The sequence below is a fragment of the Drosophila hydei genome, unplaced genomic scaffold (genome assembly GCF_003285905.1).
Source record: "Drosophila hydei strain 15085-1641.00,03,60 unplaced genomic scaffold, DhydRS2 tig00000001-arrow-pilon, whole genome shotgun sequence".
In the NCBI taxonomy this organism is placed as follows: Eukaryota; Metazoa; Arthropoda; class Insecta; order Diptera; family Drosophilidae; genus Drosophila; species Drosophila hydei.
The window spans coordinates 7,929,424-7,950,140 of record NW_022045643.1 but is presented as its reverse complement, the minus strand read 5'-3'; the positions used below and the strand labels follow the sequence as shown (position 1 = coordinate 7,950,140).

General features: G+C 36.6%; 1 protein-coding gene across 9 annotated transcripts in view; it reads right to left on the bottom strand.

Annotated features, from left to right (window-relative positions):
- The window catches only part of LOC111594922 (poly(rC)-binding protein 3), a 117,794-nt gene that overhangs the window by 17,169 nt on the left and 79,908 nt on the right, over positions 1-20,717 (bottom strand). For all 9 annotated transcript variants that reach the window (XR_003944351.1, XM_023308412.2, XM_030225360.1 and 6 more), the window contains one exon: positions 7,132-7,872. Coding sequence is in view for 8 of the 9 variants with exons in the window: in XM_023308412.2 (XP_023164180.2) it covers positions 7,132-7,230 (99 nt within the window). In the remaining variant the exon portion in view is untranslated. The remainder of the gene's footprint in view (positions 1-7,131; positions 7,873-20,717) is intronic.

Sequence of the window (20,717 nt, the reverse complement as noted above, 5' to 3'; positions counted from 1 at the left end):
GACATTCTTTAACTTTCAGCCAATTAGCAATGGCAATGGAAAGAGACGAAATGCAACTGTGGCTGTTGCTGTTACTTTTATTTTAATCAAATTAAAAATGCGACCTGCTGCGACTTGTGAAAAATTGTAATAGCTTTTGTTGTTGTTGTTGCTGCGGTGGCTGTTGTGTTGCCCTTGCAAATTGTAAATTATTTAATTGTACAGTTTGCACTTTTCTGTTTTCATTTCAAGTGCCAGGAGCAGTCGCTGAAACAAGCAGCAACGCGACAAATGCGCAGCATGATTTATTAAAGCAAAAAAAGGGCAAGAGAGGCGGGGACCAACGCGTTGCACACACATGTGTGCACCAGCTAGCAGTAGTTTTTCGTGCAACAAGCTGCGCGCACACACAAAGACACATGTGTTGCCAGCACATTGGCGCCTCGGCCCCCGCTAACAGTTGTCACATTGCATTTGCCAACATTTTGTTGCACTCAGTTTTGTTTTTGTTTTTGTTTTTGTTTTGTCTTGCAATTTTTCTTGAACGGTCTCCATAAATGGTTCTCACGGTTGGGCAATTGTTTTTTATGTTTTCTTTACTTTGCTGCAACATGCAATGCTTCGACCATTTTTGTAAATATTTTTAAGAATTTTCAACGTAGAGGAAAAATTTAAAAGCTGCCACCAGCAGCAGTTGGAAATTTGCACGCTCAGCATGATTGCTACATAACTAAAACTATATATATATTTATATATATTGTTTTGGTCTCTGTCTAAGCTGCCTGTATTGCGTCTTCTTCTTCTTGTTCTCTCTCTGCTACTGCTCTACTAACATCAAAATTGTATGTGCTGGCTTGGCGCTCTTTGTTTCTTTTGTTGCGGCACAATTAGCACCGTCCATTCTTCAGACTTAATGCGTTTCATTCTAGTTGCTGTTGTTGTTGTTGATTCTTCTTCTTGTTCTATGGTTATTAAAGTCTCTTCTTTTGCGTTGTTTTGGCCACATGCTTTACAAGCTCGCCAGCCAGCTGGTCGGGTGATAAATGGGCTATCAAAATGTTGCGCTTGCTTGAAAATATTAGACAATCTGTTCTGTTCTGTTCTGTTCAAGTTTTGTTAGTTTGTCTGGCCCTCAGCTTTATAATAGGTGGGTCATAATTAGGCGCTGTAATTGTCGCTAGAAGGTGAATAAAGCTGTTTGTTTGCTGTTGTTGCGAAATGTTTAGCCAAGCTAAATAGCACAGTTAGATCGTTAGGCGAAATTCTTTTTGGAAAAACAAAAACGTAGAAATCTGTTGCAATCAGTGTAAAAAAGTTTCTTTAAACTTCTGTTCAGTAGAAGAAATTTAGTATTTATATGTAATTAGTTTAAGGTCTGTCTGTTATTTCAAATTTAAGTCTTCTATTTAGCTATCAGTTGTGTGATGTTAAAATTGATTTATAAAAATCTTTAGTAATTGTCATTCGCATGTTTTTATATGTTTTTTGACTTAACTTTATTATTAATATTATTTATCAAATATTTGAAAAACTTATATTTAATATATATTTTATATATTTTCATATATTATATATTATAATTTTATATTATTATTGTTTTAATCCATATAAAAATTTTATATAACTAATATATTTTTTTATCATTTTATATAAATATTTTTTTTGATTCATTTATATTTAATATTTATTATATATTCTATATAATTATTTTTTTATTATTTAATACACAAATATTATGTTACTTTATATTATTTTTAAAATGAACACACTAATTTTTTACGTAGAAAATATTTTTTGTTTGTTTTATATATTTTATATATATATGTATTTCATAATTATTATATATATATATATATGTATATATATATTATACTTGTATATATACATTTTTTAATACATGATTAAAAGAATTCCTTTTGATGTAATCGAAAATCTACAACTGCAAAGATTCCTTCAAATTGCCTTTGTTTCATTTGCAAGCTGTTATCAAATTTTTAGCAATCAAAAAACAAAATTTAAGTCCATAAATTGTTGTCAGAGTTGCAGACAAAAGCTCGCTTAAGTTGGCATTTAGAATGGCTTTCAAATTAAACAAAATAAAAAAATAATAATAAACTGTGAAACAATACCCTTTATAATTGAGTTTAGAAGTACTGAAAGAATTCGCATAATGAAAGGCAATTGTCAATATTCAGATTTATGACTGGATCAAGGCCACAAATAAGCTGCAGCATTTTGTATCTTTAATTAACTGGGCCTTATTACTTTTTGTTTCGTTTTGTTTTGTATTTGTTATTCAGTCAATTGCAATTGTTGGCAGTTTTGTGTGAAAGCCAACAGATGTCGAATGAGTCAAGCCGGAGTTGAAGGCAATGTCGTGATGCAGCTAATTAATTTATGACGAAAAAACCAACGCAAAAAGAAAACTCAGCCAAGCGACAATGTGAAAATTATAGAAAACAAGTAGGAGCATTGCACTCGACTGGAAATGACTGCCAAATGCTCGTTCATGGTCTAAAGGCGGTTAAATTTGAATGAAATGTGGTTAGCTTTCGGCTTTGCCAGACCAAAATACGTGAGCCATGCTATTTTGTGGCTCTGTGGAGGAGATCTAGAGCGATCCAGCCGCAAGACTTGTATATGTGAGAGATATGGCTTGGTCGACGAGCAACACATGCAAGAGGTGTCTATACATCTATTATTATTTTTTAGTTCATCTATAGAAGAGGCAAATAATCGAGGCCTGTTTTAGAAGCATTTATATTTCTTATTGAAAATATTCAATCAATAAATTATATATTTTTTGCTATGCGGCATATAATTCAAGATTTTTCATGCTCTGGATATGCAAAAAACTCTGTACTCTTCACTAGACAAGTCTACATGCCAAATTGGTTCAGACTTAAGCTGCAATAATATACTCTTTTTAACAATGTGAACGAGTATTAAGCATAAGCAAAAAGTGAGAAGATGAAATATCGAGTGCACTTTTCGTGTGGTTTAAGGTTCTGGTATTTGGCTTGCTCTTTCTTTAGGCTGTTGTTGTCTGTGTTGCTGTTGCTGTTGCTGTTGTTGCTTTTTGGCAGTCAGCCGCAAATTGCATAGAAACCAAAGCTAAAAGTGGGTTGCACTCTCGCCCAGAATTATCGAGTATTTTGCAATTGTCAGACATATGTCTATATATATATATACATATATATATTTATACATATTTTGTGCAGCAGCAGCTGCTGCTGTTGTTGTTATTTTAGTAGTTGTTATTTTTGAATCATGCATTTTTAATTAGTGAAATTGCATAGAGCAGAAGAATGCAGCATCTTGTCGTGAATTTTGTTGTGTTCAATGCGCAATATTTTACAGTCTCTTGTCTAATTATAATTAACCGATTTATTTATGCACTCTAACCAAAATGCTTTTACATAATAATGTTAATGCAAGAGAAATCACAGAAATTGAGGACATCATTTGTGGGAAAATTTACAAAATATAAAGAGAAGAAATTCTAAAAAGTTTTATTTTGATTTCTATCGGGTGCTTATTTCTGTATTTATTTAAATTATATCGAATAGATTGATGTGTTAAACAATACTGAACAAAAATTCATGTGAGTCATCATTAATTATATTATATATACATATATATATATATCTGCTTCATTAGCAGCAGCTGAAGCGTTAAAGAGTTAAGCGTAATGTTGAAAACATTCATGAATATGGAATATAATTATTCCAACTAACTTGGAAGCTTGTGACCTACCCTAACTTTTATATAGAATACATTAGATCAACTACACACTCATGGCAAATCCGCTTAATCTGAAAGCACTCAGCTAGTCAACGACTCTAAAATACCTCTACTTTCAAATGTATTCAGTTTATAATACATGCTTGTGACCTGTTCTACTATATATACCCCATCTCAATCTGTACAGGGTACACATAGAAATCCCTTCATTTCATGCTCAATTAAACAAGTCAACACGGATGTTGTTTGTGTACATTCAAAGCGCTTTTTCTCTTTCTATTTTTTTTTTGTTATTTGCCACTTGATTTGCATTGCGCTTAAAATGTATTTACATATTCTGACATGTGTGTGAGTGTTTTGTGTGTGTGTGTGTGTGGATTTGTCAACTCAGCCAACAGCAGCGACGACACTGCTCATAAATCACGCTAATCTATAACTATCGATCAAAAGACCAACACAGAGAGAAAGAGAGAGCGCGAGAGAGGGTGTTAGGTTAGCGCTGCGGCACTGTTCAAAGTGTCTTGAGAATTTATTGCCTGAATCCTTGAGCAGCGACGTATCAAATACAAATCGAACACATTGCAAACTGACCAAAAATAAAAGAGCAAAACAAATTTTACATTTACACATGCGAATACTTAATTTTAGCTCAGCTTGAACGTAAAGAGTGCGCAATTATATGCGCATACCATGGCCCGTTGATCGAAGAGCTCCCCCCATCACCCCTTTCCCCTTGCCACTTCAGTTGTCATTTGTTGTTGTTCTATTTTTGTTATAAATTGTCTGCGGATATTTTTGCCAAGTTGCCAATTTTTAGCTACACATCATGTAATGTGTAGAGCAGCTCCCTTGATGCGCTCAGCGCCTGACAGTGCGTCGCTCTGTCGCCTTATCTGCTCTGGCTGTAGCTGTGGCTGTGACTGGGGCTGCTGCACCTGTCGCTGCACATAACTTGGCAACAACAACCGGCCACTATATATATATATATATATGCATATATATATATGTATATATGTACGTAAATCAAAGGCGGGTCACACTTGCAAATCGGCTTTTTAATAATGATCAGCGCGAGTTTAACGACAGCTTTGGCCAAAAAGCTTTTGACGGCTCAGCACGTGCTGTCGCCACATTTGAATTCGAAGTGGCACAAACTGCTTTTCAAAGTTGTTTCCCCCACTCTGTGGCTAATGTCACTGCATAATTGTTTTTGAAGTTTGTTGACTGTTATCAAATAAATAAGCTGATATTTACACTCTTTTAGCGTGGCTTAAGCTTTATACTGCAGCTTAGCTTCAGATTGTAATGATAGTCAGGTTTAAAAAGCGGCTTATTGCTAATGATAATTATCTATGCCTGAGCTCTATTAGATGTGGTATTTGACTTTTAACATTTATGATCATAGTATTACTGAATTTTATATTGAGGCTTTTGTTTAGACTCGCTATTGAGCAGTTTATTTATATATATATATATTGATATGCGTAAACATCTGTGTCTGCAAGTGTGTAATAGGTAGAAGCAGGCCTACTAGACATATATATTATATATTAATGTTGAGGAGATGAAGAGATGAAGTCTTTAGTGTCTGTATGAAAGTGAGAGTTTTGACAAATAGAAGAGCGAAAGATTCGGATATTTACAAACGTTGGTCTTTCAACTCAAGCAGGCATCAGTCTTTCGAAACATATCATTTATTTATAGATTTTAAAACACAATACTTGTGTACAATATAAGTGATACTCCACTTTCTGAATAACTCAGTTCCCTTTTATAATTTTTGGATTGTAGAAAATTGTTTTAAAAATGTATTTTATTTTATTTTTTATATGTATGTATGTAAGTATATGTAGAAGAAGCTAGACTAGCCTCTAGCTGAGAGTATCCGACTGAAAGACACCGTCACATCCGTGCTGAGCTGCTTATTATACAAGTGCAACAAACTAATCCTTGAAAATGGCAACAAAATATATAAATGAATAAATACTTCCACACTCATTTCTCACTTCTTTAAATGCTCAATATTTTATTTGTTCTACATATATATTTTAATGAGCTGTATTTATCAATGCGTCCCTAATTGCTCCTCTTCAATATTATTTTACGTTATTTGCATTAACACTACTGCAATTCATGTTGTCCTTGCTTTACATAAACAAAAGCTTAATTATGAATGATATTCGTTTATTTTTCCATAGGCACATATATAATTGATATATACGTTTTATGATGAAACTGGTTGATATACAGCAAATACATATATTATATATATATACATGTTTATATAAGTATCAGCTCACCTCCCTGTTCTGTTGCATTTCAGTATTTATTTTTATGACATTTATTGATGTGTTTCTTTCTGTGTTTTTTCTTGCATTATTTTTATTACTCACAATATTTGCGAGTTGTAATGATTATTTAACAGCCGATGCTTGCTTCGCATTTTATGACTTTAAATAATGTTTTTCGTATTTTGCATATATATATATACAATATGAAATATATTATATTTTTGTCGTTCTTCTTCGGTTTGTAATAATGCGTGAAGTGTGGCGTGTTTAATTTGAATTTGCATACAAAATTCACGCATTAATTTATAATTTTAATTACTTTTCATTTAAACTGCCGCCGCCTGTGATTCTATTTGCATTTTCCCCTTCTCTCTGTCTGTCACTCTGCAGCATTTGATTGGCTCTGAGAGCTTTCGGGGTATTTCTATAAATATTTTAAAACGACATAATTCAATGGAACGCATTAAGACTTACACCTGCCCTAAGAATACCCATTTACAAAGTTGCGAAACCTAACGAAAGGCAACACAAATATTATCCCTTTTTACGTTGAGCCAGTTCTCGGCACGTGAACAGATTGACAAGAGACTTTCGACGCCATCAGCTTATTTTACTCACGTTGAACGGAATTCCTTATTAGAAATGTAAAAAACATTTCTAAAATTCTATATATAAATTAATTTTAAGCTTAACCAATTTACTCAGCTGTCAGCTTTAAGACTTTAGTTAAGCTTTTAACTCCATAATAGCTTCGAGGCTTTAGCTAAGCTAGCACAGAGCTGAGACTAACTTAAAAGTCTCTTGTAAATACCTTTACAATAAGTTTTTAGTATCAAGTTTTTTCTTTAAATTCTAAGACTATATCAAAGCTCTTCAGCAGTTATAAAACTTATTCAATTCTGCCCTGGCTTAAATTCTCCTAAAGGCTGCAAGACTTGATTCAATTTCAAGTCTATGCCAAAGCTTTACGATTATATTAAAGCTCGTCAACCCTTGTAGAGCTCTTTGAAGCTCGCCACTGTTAAAACTCTTACCCAAACAGTTTTACTTAACTCAATATATTACTTTCATATATATGTTTATTATTATGGTAATAAAATCTTCATATTCGACTCACCTTTCCTTGCATAATCAGCCTTATTGTGAGTGTCACCGATGGATCCTCCAGTTTGATGGGCGCACCGCTCGCACTGCTGCTTGTGTTATTGTCCTCCATTATTATTTGTTGTTTTGTTTTTGTGTTTGTTTCTGTGTTTGTGTTTGCTTTCGCTTTATATTATGCGGCTCTGTGCTCTGTCTTTTATATTGTTAATTATCTTCGAGATGTTGACCGATTGGCGGTCTTTATTTTCTCTATTCTTGTTATTTAACTGTTTGTCTTTTAGCTGCGATTTATGGCTAAAGTTGTAAATATATATATATATTTGATATATATACTTGCTATATGTACAATATACTGTTCATATACGATCAAAATATAATGCACACGGACATCTATTTGATTTTTGGCTAATCGTTTTTGTTTTTTTCTTCTTTTCTTTTTTTTTATTTATTTTTTGTTGTAGTTTCTTTTCAAATTAAATTGGTGGTGTCTTTTACTAATCGTACTACTTTTTATTTTTATTTTTATTTTTATTTATTTACTTTTTTTGTTGGCTTAAGCTCGCTGCGTTCTTGTGGCTTTCTGTTTTCCTTTTGTTTTTTTTTTTTTTTTTTTTTGGTTTTCCTTCGACTTAAAAATGCAACATTTAATCACTGCTAGATAGATTTTGCATAGAGTTTCTAGTATATTATGCTTAGTGTTATATTAATGTTGAGCAAAAATACTGTTGCTTAGCGTTTGTATTTAGTTTTTGCACTGCAAAGAGAAAGAGAGAGAGAGAGAAAGACAATGAATATACGCACTTGAAATACTTTTCAAAAATAATAACTTAAAAAACAGCTAATTTATTTTATGCAAAATGCCCGCAATGTATTTAATCAAATTGCTCCTCAGTCAATTTGACTCAAGTCAACTTTCGGGGCATTTTTCCGACTTCCGGCATTTTGCTCAACAACAGCAACACCAACAGAAGTCCCAGCATGCCTCGTTCATCATAAGGCGGCTACTATCGTGTGCGTTGTTGTAATTTTGATATGAAATGTGTTTTTATACATTTTCACACACACGCACTTATACATATATACACAACTTTGAAACTGCGCCAAGATTTTATATGCATATTCCACCGTTCGTTTGGGACATATAGCCAGAGTGTTCACATATATATATATATATATATATATATATATATATATTATCGATGGCTGCGCCCCCAGTCTCAGCCCCAGCCCCAGCCTCAGCCAAGGCATTTCTTACGCTCGAAATCACTTCATGTGCAATTTAGTACAGATATACAGCATACACAGAGTTGTTTCTTCCTCTTCTTCATCTTTTTAATATTTTTTTATTCATTCGCTTACTTTTTCGTGTAAGAGAACACAGCAAATTCCCAGCATAGCTGTATATGCAGACTTCGCATGTGATTCTGAATGTTTTTTGCCAGCAGCAGCAAACAACATTTCCCCAAGGAGACGCGGGCGGCGAGTACAGGGCTCCAAAATATTTGCACAGGCCAACGCGATGGCTGCCAACAACTTCTCCAGCAGTTGTTGCTGTTGCTGTTGCTGTTTATGAAATTATGCGCACTAATTCCCCATGTAACGGCAACTCAGTCTAGAGATAGCATAGCATAGCCTCTGTCTATCTATCTCCCTCCTCTATCTCTGTTGCGAAAAACAACTTATGCGGGTCGCTCGCAAAATGTAAAAAGCATTAACTACTAAATAAATGCGCATAATTTGGCTGCCCGCGTGCACTTTACATTGACATGATACTCGGCCCAGCAGCAAGACAGTCACTGATAGCCAGTCCTCTAGCCCCACCAGCCCCAGCTGCTGCCACGCCCAATTATTTGCATGAATATTTTCCATGTTTTGTTTGTAAATATGCAAATCTATTGTGCTGTCCAGGTGTGACAGTCCCACTACTGCAACAGCTTGTAACAGTCGCCTTCCAAGCTAATAGAGTAGAGGACACCCGACAGACTGCCATAAATATCAAAGGGAACTGACTTATATACAAGTACTTAAAGTTTATTTTAACAACTAAAGTTTATATTAAAAACTTATTGTAAAGTTTATTTATGGAATTTGAATGCAGTTTTCCCAAAATAAAATACAACTATGTGAGCTTTCGAACACACAACTGGACAGATCTTAAGCATATATGTAAAATAATTTAATCTAAGATATTTTTAAGCACATTTGCTAGATAGACATTATGACGAGAGATCAAATTTTGAGTGCTTCAACTATGCAAAAATATCAATATTTTCAGTTAGATATTGGAAGTTTTATTATGTATTTAATATATATAATTTAGCAGCTGCAGTTGTCAAATATTTGTTTATACGATTAATAATATTAATAATTTAAATATGAAAAAGCAATTTCTGACTTAATTAATGCAAGAATCCTGTCTCCAAAAGAAAGAGTTTATTTGAAAAATTAATTCATTCAGTTTACTAAAGCAAACAAACTTCTACAGAGGCAAACTAAGGCACAACCTTTGAAATCAGGCTCACATGGCTGCTGTCAGAGCTGAACTTTGTTAGCATATCCCAACTCATAGCCATAGTTATGTTATCTTAGCATACGAATCCATTTGCCAACTTTAAGAATTGACTTTTAGGACATGGCTGCAGCCTTACAATAAACTTTCGACAGTTGTGTCCAACTAATGCATTAAGTTTTCATGTTTTACCTACCACTGCCCCGCCAGCTGTACATAATATATTCGAAAGCATAGAATTTCATCTATCAAACGAAGGAAAAAGTACGTAAAAGTTTTTGGCAGCGTGTCGCAAGTTTGGCGAATTCATCATAAGGCATTGGAATAGCAAACACAACACAACACAACTGAATCACAAATGGCACAGAAATTAGGAATGTTAAACTAAACCAATTGCATGCATATTTCACATTTGAACTAACATAACTGCTTGAATGCCATGCTGCCAGCTTTCAATGTTTCCGTACAAATTGCGGTGCAGGTATGACAATTGTGCCATAAAAAAGTAGAAAAATATAAGACTGAGTTTGATTCCCGCTCAGGCAGGGCACACACACACGCGGGCGAATAAATGGTCTGTCATCTGTGGCTCTATGGGAGTGTGAACCGGAGGTTGCGTTGAGGCTGAGACAGCACACAACACATGACCAGAATACGCTAAAGACGACAGCTCAGAGTTGTCGGTCGGTTGGCGGTTGCCTTTTGCTCGCCGCATGCTGTGAGCTGCCAGATTGCCAGACACGGACAGAGACAGCAGGCACCAGCAGCCAGCAGCCAGCAGAGAGCCGCCAGGCAACGAGCGAACGAGCAGCTTGAGGTGGGGGCAATGAAATAATAAGTTCCGTTACAAGCATTGTAAATTCTTTGCATTGCATGCCACAGCGCCCAGAGCCAAGATGAAGACATCTATCTGAGCAGTCAGTAGACATCGTATTGGCATTGTGACTCCAACTTCAACAACAACAACCACGTCTCGAACTCCTGCAACAGCGTCTGCAAAACTCATTATCAATCATACGCACTGTATGCGCGCACTTGGCATCAGCTTTTAATGACTTTTTCTCTAGACGAGCGCAAAAACTTAAAAAAAAGGCAACGCAGCGTCGTAACTAGTTTTGTTTTAATTAACTCGCACATAAATGCCAAGACTGACTGGCAACCGGTTTGCTTTCTAATTTCTTTTAGCTTTCCACACACACACAGCACAATTGCTCGCGTGTGTGTGTGTGTGTGCCAATTCTCTAATTTCCTGGCAATGAGAAAAACAGCGCCACAAATCATCAAGATATAAAGTGAGAGCTCCATAGTTCTCACACACGCTCTCCCTGTCTCGCTCTAATCATGATGGCAAAGAAAATGAATTGCATATGCGGGTTTTTTTCCAACTAAACGTGCATTCTGTGTAGAAATTTATAAGATTTCCAGAGAACGATAATAACAAAAACTTAATATGCGGGCCAAGGAAACGTATTTGCACATCTTTCGCTGGCAATTAAATGGAATTTCTCATTAAAATTATGTAGCTATAAAATGATAGATAAAAAGCAATTCAACGCTCAACGAAAACATTCGAAATTGGTCCAAATAAGTCTCTATTAGGTAAGCTGCGACACCTGAATCTCTTTGGCTCTCTAATCAAGTTATGATAAAGCCAAAAACTGTTGCCTGCTTTGTGGCGCACAGCATTTGTGGCCTCATCATGATAACAATAATTTTGTGTTGCCAACAGTTGTTGCCCTTTGATATTACACCTCTATATTGTTATTCCACACATAGAGAAGAGAAAAGAAAAAACCAATTGATTTTTTTTTTTTGTGTCTTACAAAGCAAAAAAAGAAAAGGCAAAAAGAAACTCATGAAGCGGCACAATAAATGCTAAATGCTGTACGTGACACACACATGCGGGGGTCATATGATGATGGTGATGATGTTGTTGCTGTATGGCATGGTATGGACTGTAATGGATGGCTGGGAGTACGAATTTGTAAGAGAGAGAAATGCTGACATCTCGGCCTTAAAAATGCTGTCATGCGTTGAGAGACTTTTGTTGACGGTCGCGTTGACTTTATACGTCAATTTTCATCGTAGTCATATGAGAGAAGACGTGCGGAGTTTTTTTCATTCTCCGTTTATGGCAGGCAACAGGAAAAACAAACATCAAGTGCAGACTACTGCCAAGTCGAGAAACATAGCTGACGGGCTGACTGGGTGGCTTTCACTCCGCCTAAAATGCCATTTTCTAGTCAGCAGCACAACACTCTCATGTCAAGTTGTCGTCTGCAAACATCACCACCACCACCACCACCGACACCGACGCCACCGTCACCACGGCCACCACCACCAAAGACACCGCCAGCCATTGCAAAGTCAAACTCAAATCCAAAGGCAGGTGTTGTCGCTGTGGAAACAGTTTCGTCATCATCATCATTATTATTGCTATCATCATTATAGACTCACACACACGCAGTGCATAATTTTATTTTAATACACTCACTGAAGGTGTTTAAATTTGACAAATAAACGTGTTTAAAAAAATTATCAAATTAAAAAGAAGAGCTACAAACTTAGGCTAGATAAATCACAAGCTCGTTTCCATTTGAATAATTAGCTTTAGACTAAATTATTGAACTCGTTTTTGCAAAATGTGGTTTGAAAAGCCACTCAAAATCTAGTTAATCTTACTGAAATGTTTAATATATTCAGTTGTGTTCATAAAAATAGTAGTGCCGCACTATAAAGAAAAAAAAAACAAGCTAAATGAAGGTCTTTTTTTGGTTGAAAAATAAAATTATATCCACTTTTAGTTTAAAACAGAATTCACAGAAAAGACTTAATTTAGTTTTGACCATTTTCGAGAAATGCATTGAAAATCGGCTGTTCATAGAAATAGTAGTGCTGCCAGTGAAGTTGAAAAAAAATAAATAACAAGAGTAAATTGAAATAAGATTAAATAAAAAAAAAATTAAAATAGTAATTTTGAAATAAATAAAATAAAATAGTTCAGCTAACTGGCTGGCAAGTGTATTTAGTGTTCGTATTTGAAATATTTCAGCCATTTCTTTACAGCATCACTCATCGTTCACTCATGCGGTTTTCGCAATTTAGCCCCACTGTGAGCTGTTTCCCTTCTACAGAAATCCAATCAGTCAGAGTTTTAAGTTTACTTAGTTAACCCCCAACAACCCCCTGCCCAAAGCAACCAAGCAACCTAGCAACATGTGTGCGCGCAATGCTCATTAACTTATTTTAATTGCCAGAAAGAGAAAATCACTTTGCAATTGGTTCTCAAAACGCCAAGTTCCAATGGCGCTGGCTGAAAATAACTTTTAAAAGTGCAAAAACTAATAAAAGGAAGATTTTTAACATTTAAGTTTTTATTTAATTTAATATGAATATTTTAATATTTAAATTTAATATGAATATTATAAACGCAGGCAAAACCGGCTTTAGCTGTATCAGGATGTTTTTGGCATTGCTATAACCCATTGCAAGAGATGAAAGAAAAGTTCTGAGCACAAGTTACACGATGAAAATTAATTTTTAAAATTAATTATGCACATGTGCAACACACCGTCTGGCAAAGTGCCTGTCAGCCGCTGTGACAGTGTGTATGTTTGTGTGTGTGTATTTTTATAAGCCCAACCAGCCGACACCTGACATATTTCCAGCTGTAACGGTACGAACGCACAGACTGTTGCCCTGGGGGCGGTCAAAGGGAAAACTCATTAAAGTGCGTAATTACAAGCACACACACCTACAGCAATAACAACCACCAACAACAACAGCAACAACAGCAACTTTGTGCACATAATAATATTAATATTAATAACATAAAATACTGGACTACAAAGCCTCAAACCCAAACGGTCAACAAGCACCGCTCCTCGGGACTACTGATGAATGTCCCTGGGCCGCACTTAATAACATTTGGGCAGATTTTATAGCCGGGCGTTAGCCGGGCACATAATTTGATTTATGTTTACCAACTGGCCCCAGAGGCAACGATTTTCTTTTGCACTTTAAAAAGGTTTTCAGTGGCCGTGGTTGAAATCACTTTCGGCCAGCAAACGGCTGCCAAAGCCAAGATTAACGTTCAAAAATTAAGGCAAGACTTTGTCAACTTGTCAGCGCCTTGGCGGTCGGCGCTCTGGCTAAACGAATATAAATTATTTAACATTAGTTGCAACTCTCAATTATACATACAAATACAAAATGGAAAACATTAAACAACAAGTTAATACATAAATATGCTCATAGTTAAGTTAACTTTTAAGCTTATTAATTATAAATGTTGGATTGTTGTCTTAAGCTGTTGCTTTAACTGTTATATAAATAGAATGAAAACTTTTGGGCTGTCCACAAAATCCAGCAACGAACGACAACAAATTCCACAAACAAAACGCAAATGTTGCAGAAATATTTAATTATCCACACAAGCACAGAGCGAGGATTAGAGGGGACAGCCCTTAATAATTGCTTCTGCTAAAACAATGGACATATGCCCGAAATTATAGCATACTTATGTGGGCGAACGGAAGGGGTAGAGCTAAAAGTTTTGTGCCTGCTGCTGCTGCTGTTGTTCTCTAGGAACACCTCAATGCGCACACACAATGCTTACATAACACCCACATACATACACACACACACAGGGAGAGAGCACTGCCGAGTGCCGTATTAATTTTGTGTCAAATAAGTGAAACGCAATTAAACGCACATGTCAGCTCGTGGCAAATGGCCAATAACCAGACAGAGCCATAATTAGAGTGAGAGGCAAAAAGGCTGAGTAAGAAAGACAGAGCTAGCGAGCAGCAGAGAGAGAGAGGCAGGGAAGAGAGACAGAGAGAGAGTGAGCAGGGTGTCAGACACAGCCTCCACAATCAATACAAATAGCAGCCAAAGCCTACGCTCAAATCATTTTCACAACAACTTCACTCTATATGTGTGTGTGAACAAATTGCACAAAATCCCTTAATATGATGACCTATTAAAATTATGTTCGCTATGCGCGACAATGGCAACAATAGCACAAACTATAACGCCCTCAAACTTGCAGGAGAAGCTGACAACTCAGAACTCAGCCTTTTGTGTGTGTAATAACCGAATATATATAACTTTTTCTTTTCTCTTTTTCTTGCTATTTGTTTGGCCAAAATTGCCTATTTCATATTACACACACACACACACACACACACATCTTTATATATATGTATGAAGTGCACATGGAACTGCTGTAGCATGCACGGCAAAATAGATTGAAAGTTACTTTTGGTCAGGGCATAAAGCTAGCGGCTTGTCATCATTGATTGGTTGGGCGTGGCACTTTCAAAGATGATGCAGCAATTATGTGAAAAATTTCGTGCGTATAAGTCAAGAGGGGCTTAGTTCTAATAACTAGACTGTGGGAAAATAAATGATATACTATAGGAAATTGATGAAGTTCATGTGAAAATATAAGTAAACAAATAAAGTCTAACCAAAGTAGTGAGACTTTTCAATACTTTACTATTACAATCGATGGGCTTTACTCAATCAGACTTTAAATACATTCAATAGTTATTGTTATTGTTTTCTTGGGTCACTTTTCTGCTTCAATTGATATGGTATTCACATTATTTACAACGAAAGCCGTAGTTTTGTCCGTATCTAGCCTTTTGTGTGTGTTTGTGTGCGATAACCTCCATGAACTGCTATCTAACAGATACAGAGCGACAACAACAGCAGCAGTTCGTTGTGTCGACTGTCCTCCGATGCCAAACAAACGAGCCATTGCCTAGGCAGACTGATATGTAAATGCACAATAAAGCAGAAGGATTAAGGATTACAGCAGCAGCAGCAGAGACACACAGAAACAGAGCACACACAATAAACAAGTCACAAATGGCATAGACAATACAATGAACAGATGACAAAAACTGGCAAAAAAGTGACAAAATGTTGGCACAGGTTTTTGCCATGCCCATTTACATTCACATTCACATTCACATTCTCATTCTCATTCTCATTCCTTTATGCACAACATCTATGTCATATCATATGATGACGTGGACATATACTGTTCTGAATAGACTGTCTCTCTTTCTGACTCAGCCTCTGTATCTGTGTTAAAGGATGCTTATAACAATGGCATAGAGCCGGAGGGGCAAACTATGCAAAATATTTTGATGCTCACAAAACATGAAGTGACATTTAATTAGAAAATCCCTCAAAAGGAATCGGACAAAAAGTTGTATTCAATCAACTTAAGCACAAGCCAAAGCAGGCTTTTGGCTGGATTTATATATTAAGATGCTGCCTAATAATAAACGGCATATAAACATATCAAATTTAACATTTATGTGCCTTCAGCAGCCCTTGAGATTCATGCAATTGTTGAGCCAAAAGTTTTGCCTTCATGCGTATTCATGTGTGTGCGTGTGTGTATGTGTGTGTGTGCGCGCTTGTGGTCTGCACCTCGTTTAATTTGCATACGCAAAACTTTGTTTATTAATCCACAAATTTAGTTATTAAGCACATAATATTCTAGTTCGTTGCATACCTGATTGCCTGTGCTTTAGCTTGGCTTCTTTGCTAATGCATTCCTAATACACTGAAGCTTTGCTTTTAGCCCTACATTAGTGTGTCGAAACTGAATGCATGTTTGTAATTGCTAGCATGTTCTAGGCCTGTTTATCATTTCATCTAAATGATGAATCTAAAGATGTGCTTAAGTTTATATTAGGAAGATAAAAGTGAAATAGATTCTACAAATTTCTGTAAGTTTATATTATTAAAATATTTTCTAACAAACAATTTTTTGCGCACTTTTTTTTATATGTAGTAACATATAAAAAAATAATAAAAAAAAATAAATAAAAACCTTTTCTTATTTTTTTTGTATTAAGCTTGTTTTCAATTTCTTTAATTTATAAAATTTATGTTTAATTATTTTTGGATCAAATATTAATTTTTTTATGCTATATATATTTAATTAAATTTTTTGACTCTATTTATTTTTTTGGCTTTATTTATTTTTTTATTTATTTTGTTTTTTATTTATCTTGTTTTTTATTTATCTTTGTTTTTATAAAAAATATTTAAACACAGATTTTGCCTCATATATATAATAATTTAAAATTTATTTAAGACTATTTTTTTCTTTCTAATTTAATTTTTTTTTGCAATTACTTTTTTTCAAATTTTTTTTTCTCAAGTATTAATTATTTATTTATTTCATATTTTTTATTGAATTTGTCATAGCTCATAGCTCATTCCTATCTATAATCTAAATGCCTTATGCAGTCATTCCTAGCCTCAGTTGCCTACTTTTCGATCTCTCATTCTACATCTTCAACTGTCCATCTCTATTACAGTCTAGAGCTGCATTTGTCTGTTCTATAATGCGGTCAATCACATGATGTCGCGTTGCAGCCCATAATTATTGCAACTGTTGTCGTCGCTGTTGTTGTTCCTGTCATCGTAGCTGTTGTTGCTGTTGCTGTTGCTGCTGCTGCTGTTGTCGACGTCATTGCCGCCTTAGAGCGCTAAGTATCTGTTGGATGCATTTTCTTTAGCTACAGATTTTGTGCCATGTACCTACACTAATTACAAATTGCGCTATGCCATGGCTGCTTTTTTGCAGCTTCGTGTTCGTTGCTGCGTTGTTTGCCAGCGCAGCAGATTCTCGCGTCTCATAAATTAAGTAGGCCACCCATAGACGGACCCGATGGCAGCCAGCAGCAGGCAGACACCAGCTCCCCCACCGACCTCCAACGGCACAGGTGCAACAGCAACTGCAGCCCAGTGGGTTGCCTAAAGGCCCCCCGCATGGTTAGCTGGGTGAATCTTTATTAACACCGACGTCAACGACGCGTTGCAAAATGCAACGAAACATTACAAATGTTGCCAAGCAAAAGATGAAGATATACTCACACACACACACACACGTGCATACACAGCTGTCTTGAGACGTCGTCTGCTTGAAGAAATCTTATTAAAAAATGCACACTGAGTGAAAATATGTTCGGATATGTTAGTTTGTTATTATTTGTTGTTGTTGTTGTTGTTTGTGTTGCTGTTGTTGCAGTAGCGGCAGTCACCGTTGCAATCGCATAAATTACGGCCAGCAGCCAACGACTCCCTCGCCCTCTCTCACTCTCGCGCTCACTGTCTCTTTCTCACCTTTGCCTAATGCCTATTCGTTTCTTTAGTTGAGGGCATTCGCCTTTTTAGCACCCAGCAATGAAGCCGGAGCATGAAATGCGATTTGCCAAGGCATTGCCATCATCATCATCATCATCAAAGGCGGACACGCCCCTAATGCCCCCAGCACCTCTACACTGTACGCATAGCAAAGTGTTTGTTCTTGCCTAAGCCGTCGCTGAGCGTTAATCTCACAAACGAGTTGTTAACATATATCAGCATATATATACATATTTGTTGACTATATCAAATGTGGACTGTGTGGGGTCGGAATATTGAATTCACAATTATATATAAAAAAAAATAGAGCAGAAATAAATATATTGTAAATATATATAAGCTATAAAAATAAATAAAATTTATATCTATCAAAATTTTAAATTAATAATAATTAAAATAAATATCTAAAGGAGAAACTTTAAACTTTTATGAATATTTCTGAGCTGTCTTCAATTTCTCAACTTCTCACTTATTCAAATTAGTTTATTCATCATTTAATTATTCATCAGTTGAACTGGCATTAGAGCAATGCATTAGTAATGCAATGCAATAATTATATATTCTGTTCTGACAATCTGACATTTTCGCCGCTTTGGGGCTTTAAGCCACTATTAATTTGCTAATTAACTTGGCCATACAGCCGAACGTACATAATTTATAAAATTGCCGTTAATTGGTCTGTTGCAAGTTAAATTTGATGCACAGCTCATGCCAAAGACAATGCCTGAAGCTAGGCTTTGCAATATCCATGCAACTGCAGCACCTTTGGGAGTATCTGTGGCTAGACAAAGAGCTTTCGCCAATATACGTGGCCTGAAGTATCTGGCATAGACGACGACGACGGCGACAATTTGGTCAAATGTCATTGGGTAGGCCTTTGTCTATATGGGCGTGGCATGCGTTTAAGCTTTGGCGCATTAGTTTACAGGGCGACTAGTTGGCAACGAGCAAGAGCGAGAGAGAGAGGGAGAGCTTTGTGTTTCCATTGTAGGGCACATGGATCGGCTTTTATGCAACAGTGCGCATCAAACGTATTCGACCACTGCACACTGTGTGCACACACTGCTAAGGTTTCAGCAGCAACAACAACAACAGCAACGGCTGGAGAATTGGGTGACTGGCAGCATATGAAAGTCGCTTTAAATGGCATTAAAATTCATTTAGGTTGTCGCCTCGGAAACAGCCTGGGGCCAATCGAGCAGCCGAGCAGCCGAGCAGCCAACCAACAAACGAGCGAACAGCCGCATCGATATTGAAATTTATGCTACAGATTTAACTAATAATGCAGTTAAATCCAGTCAGAACAGCTGAGCGTGAGCAGCCCCATCTAAGTAAAACAATCACACGGTTCATAAGCCCAGCGCAGACGCGACTCGCTGTGTCTTTCTGTGCGGAAGGTGGGGCTGTTGGAGCTCTGCAGGCAACTTCAAATGTGGGGGGTGTTGGTGTTGGGTGGGCACAACAATTGAATAAGCGAGGCAATCAATCAAAATACAAAATCTATTAGGAAGCAGCAGCGGCAGCAGCAGCCAGTGAAGAATGCGAAAAACGTTGCCCGAAGGACTTGGCAGCGTGCACAGTGGGCGTGAATGAGAAATGCTTGAATAAATTTATGGTTTTTTTTCGACTGAATGATTGCCAAGGCAACTTATTCACCATTCAAAGCAGTTCACGGACTATATTTATGCATCAAATAATGCTGAATATATTGCCAAAGTTGATGCTAACTTGGCCCATTGTGCGCATTGCCAATGACGCAAAACCTAAGCCACCGTCAACTGGATTTAAGAGTTTCTCGACTGTGACCTGCCGCGGCAGTTCAATTATGAGCGGCAACGCTGGAAATCGCTTTTCTTTTGCCGTGGCCTTACTTCATTTTTATCGAGTGTGCGAACAGCTAATTTAAAAATGTTCGCAAGCAAAGTAAATGACATTCTTAAATGACATAAATTAATAATTTTAGCGAATTACTGAATGAATAGAACAGACAGCGAGGGGAGGGTGGGGAGCTGGCTGGGAGTGGGAGCACAACTCTGAGTGCTAAAACAAAGTGCTTTCCATTTTAATTTATTAATTTAATGTGCGCTCCGAAAAGGCAGCCAGCCCAGTAGCTGGAGCAAGAGAGTCGCCCTGAGCCTGGCAGTTTCAATTTTTAATTCAATAAAGCGGCAAAATTGTTGCCTATCGAGAGGCAACGAGACGAGCGGGCGCAATGGCGCGATGGCCCTGCGAACTGGCATATTTAGCGCGACAGTTGTTGGGGCCATAAACCCTAAGGGGAGCCAGCGGGCCAAAGTTGTCGCTGCTCGCTATTTTTGGCCTATATATGCGCGTCTGTATATAGACACAACACGGCCTAGCTGAAGTACATTACATTTTCTTTTTCTCTTGGCTTAGATGCCGTATGGGACAGGAGTCTGGCTAAACAAACAGCAAGCAAGTCATAATGCTTATTGGATTTGCTCTTGCATAGGCAAAAGGCATATAATTAGGAAAAGGCCAAGCCAAAAGAGAAATTCCAATTAAAATTGGCAGCAACAACAATATGAATATATCAAATACATATACATAAGTATGTATGTACTCCAACAGTACAGCAACCTTAAGTGCGGAGCCAGAGTATCAAATTGAATTAGGTGCGTTTCGTGTATTTGTGACTTGAACATTTCAACATTTGCGGCTGGAAATAAATTTTTAAAAATTTAATTAAAAAGCCCTGGCGTTTGCTCTGCATGCAGCAGCGATGAAAATTGGCTGCATAAATAAGAAATTAGATTTTAATAAAGCACACGTTTAGGCGCCCGCCTCCCGGCGCCTCGTCATAATGAAAAGCCGCACGGCTGCTGCCTGGACGAGCCCTTTGTTCAGCATGAAGCCATAGCCGGCATAGAGTTTTTTCCCTTTTCTTTTCT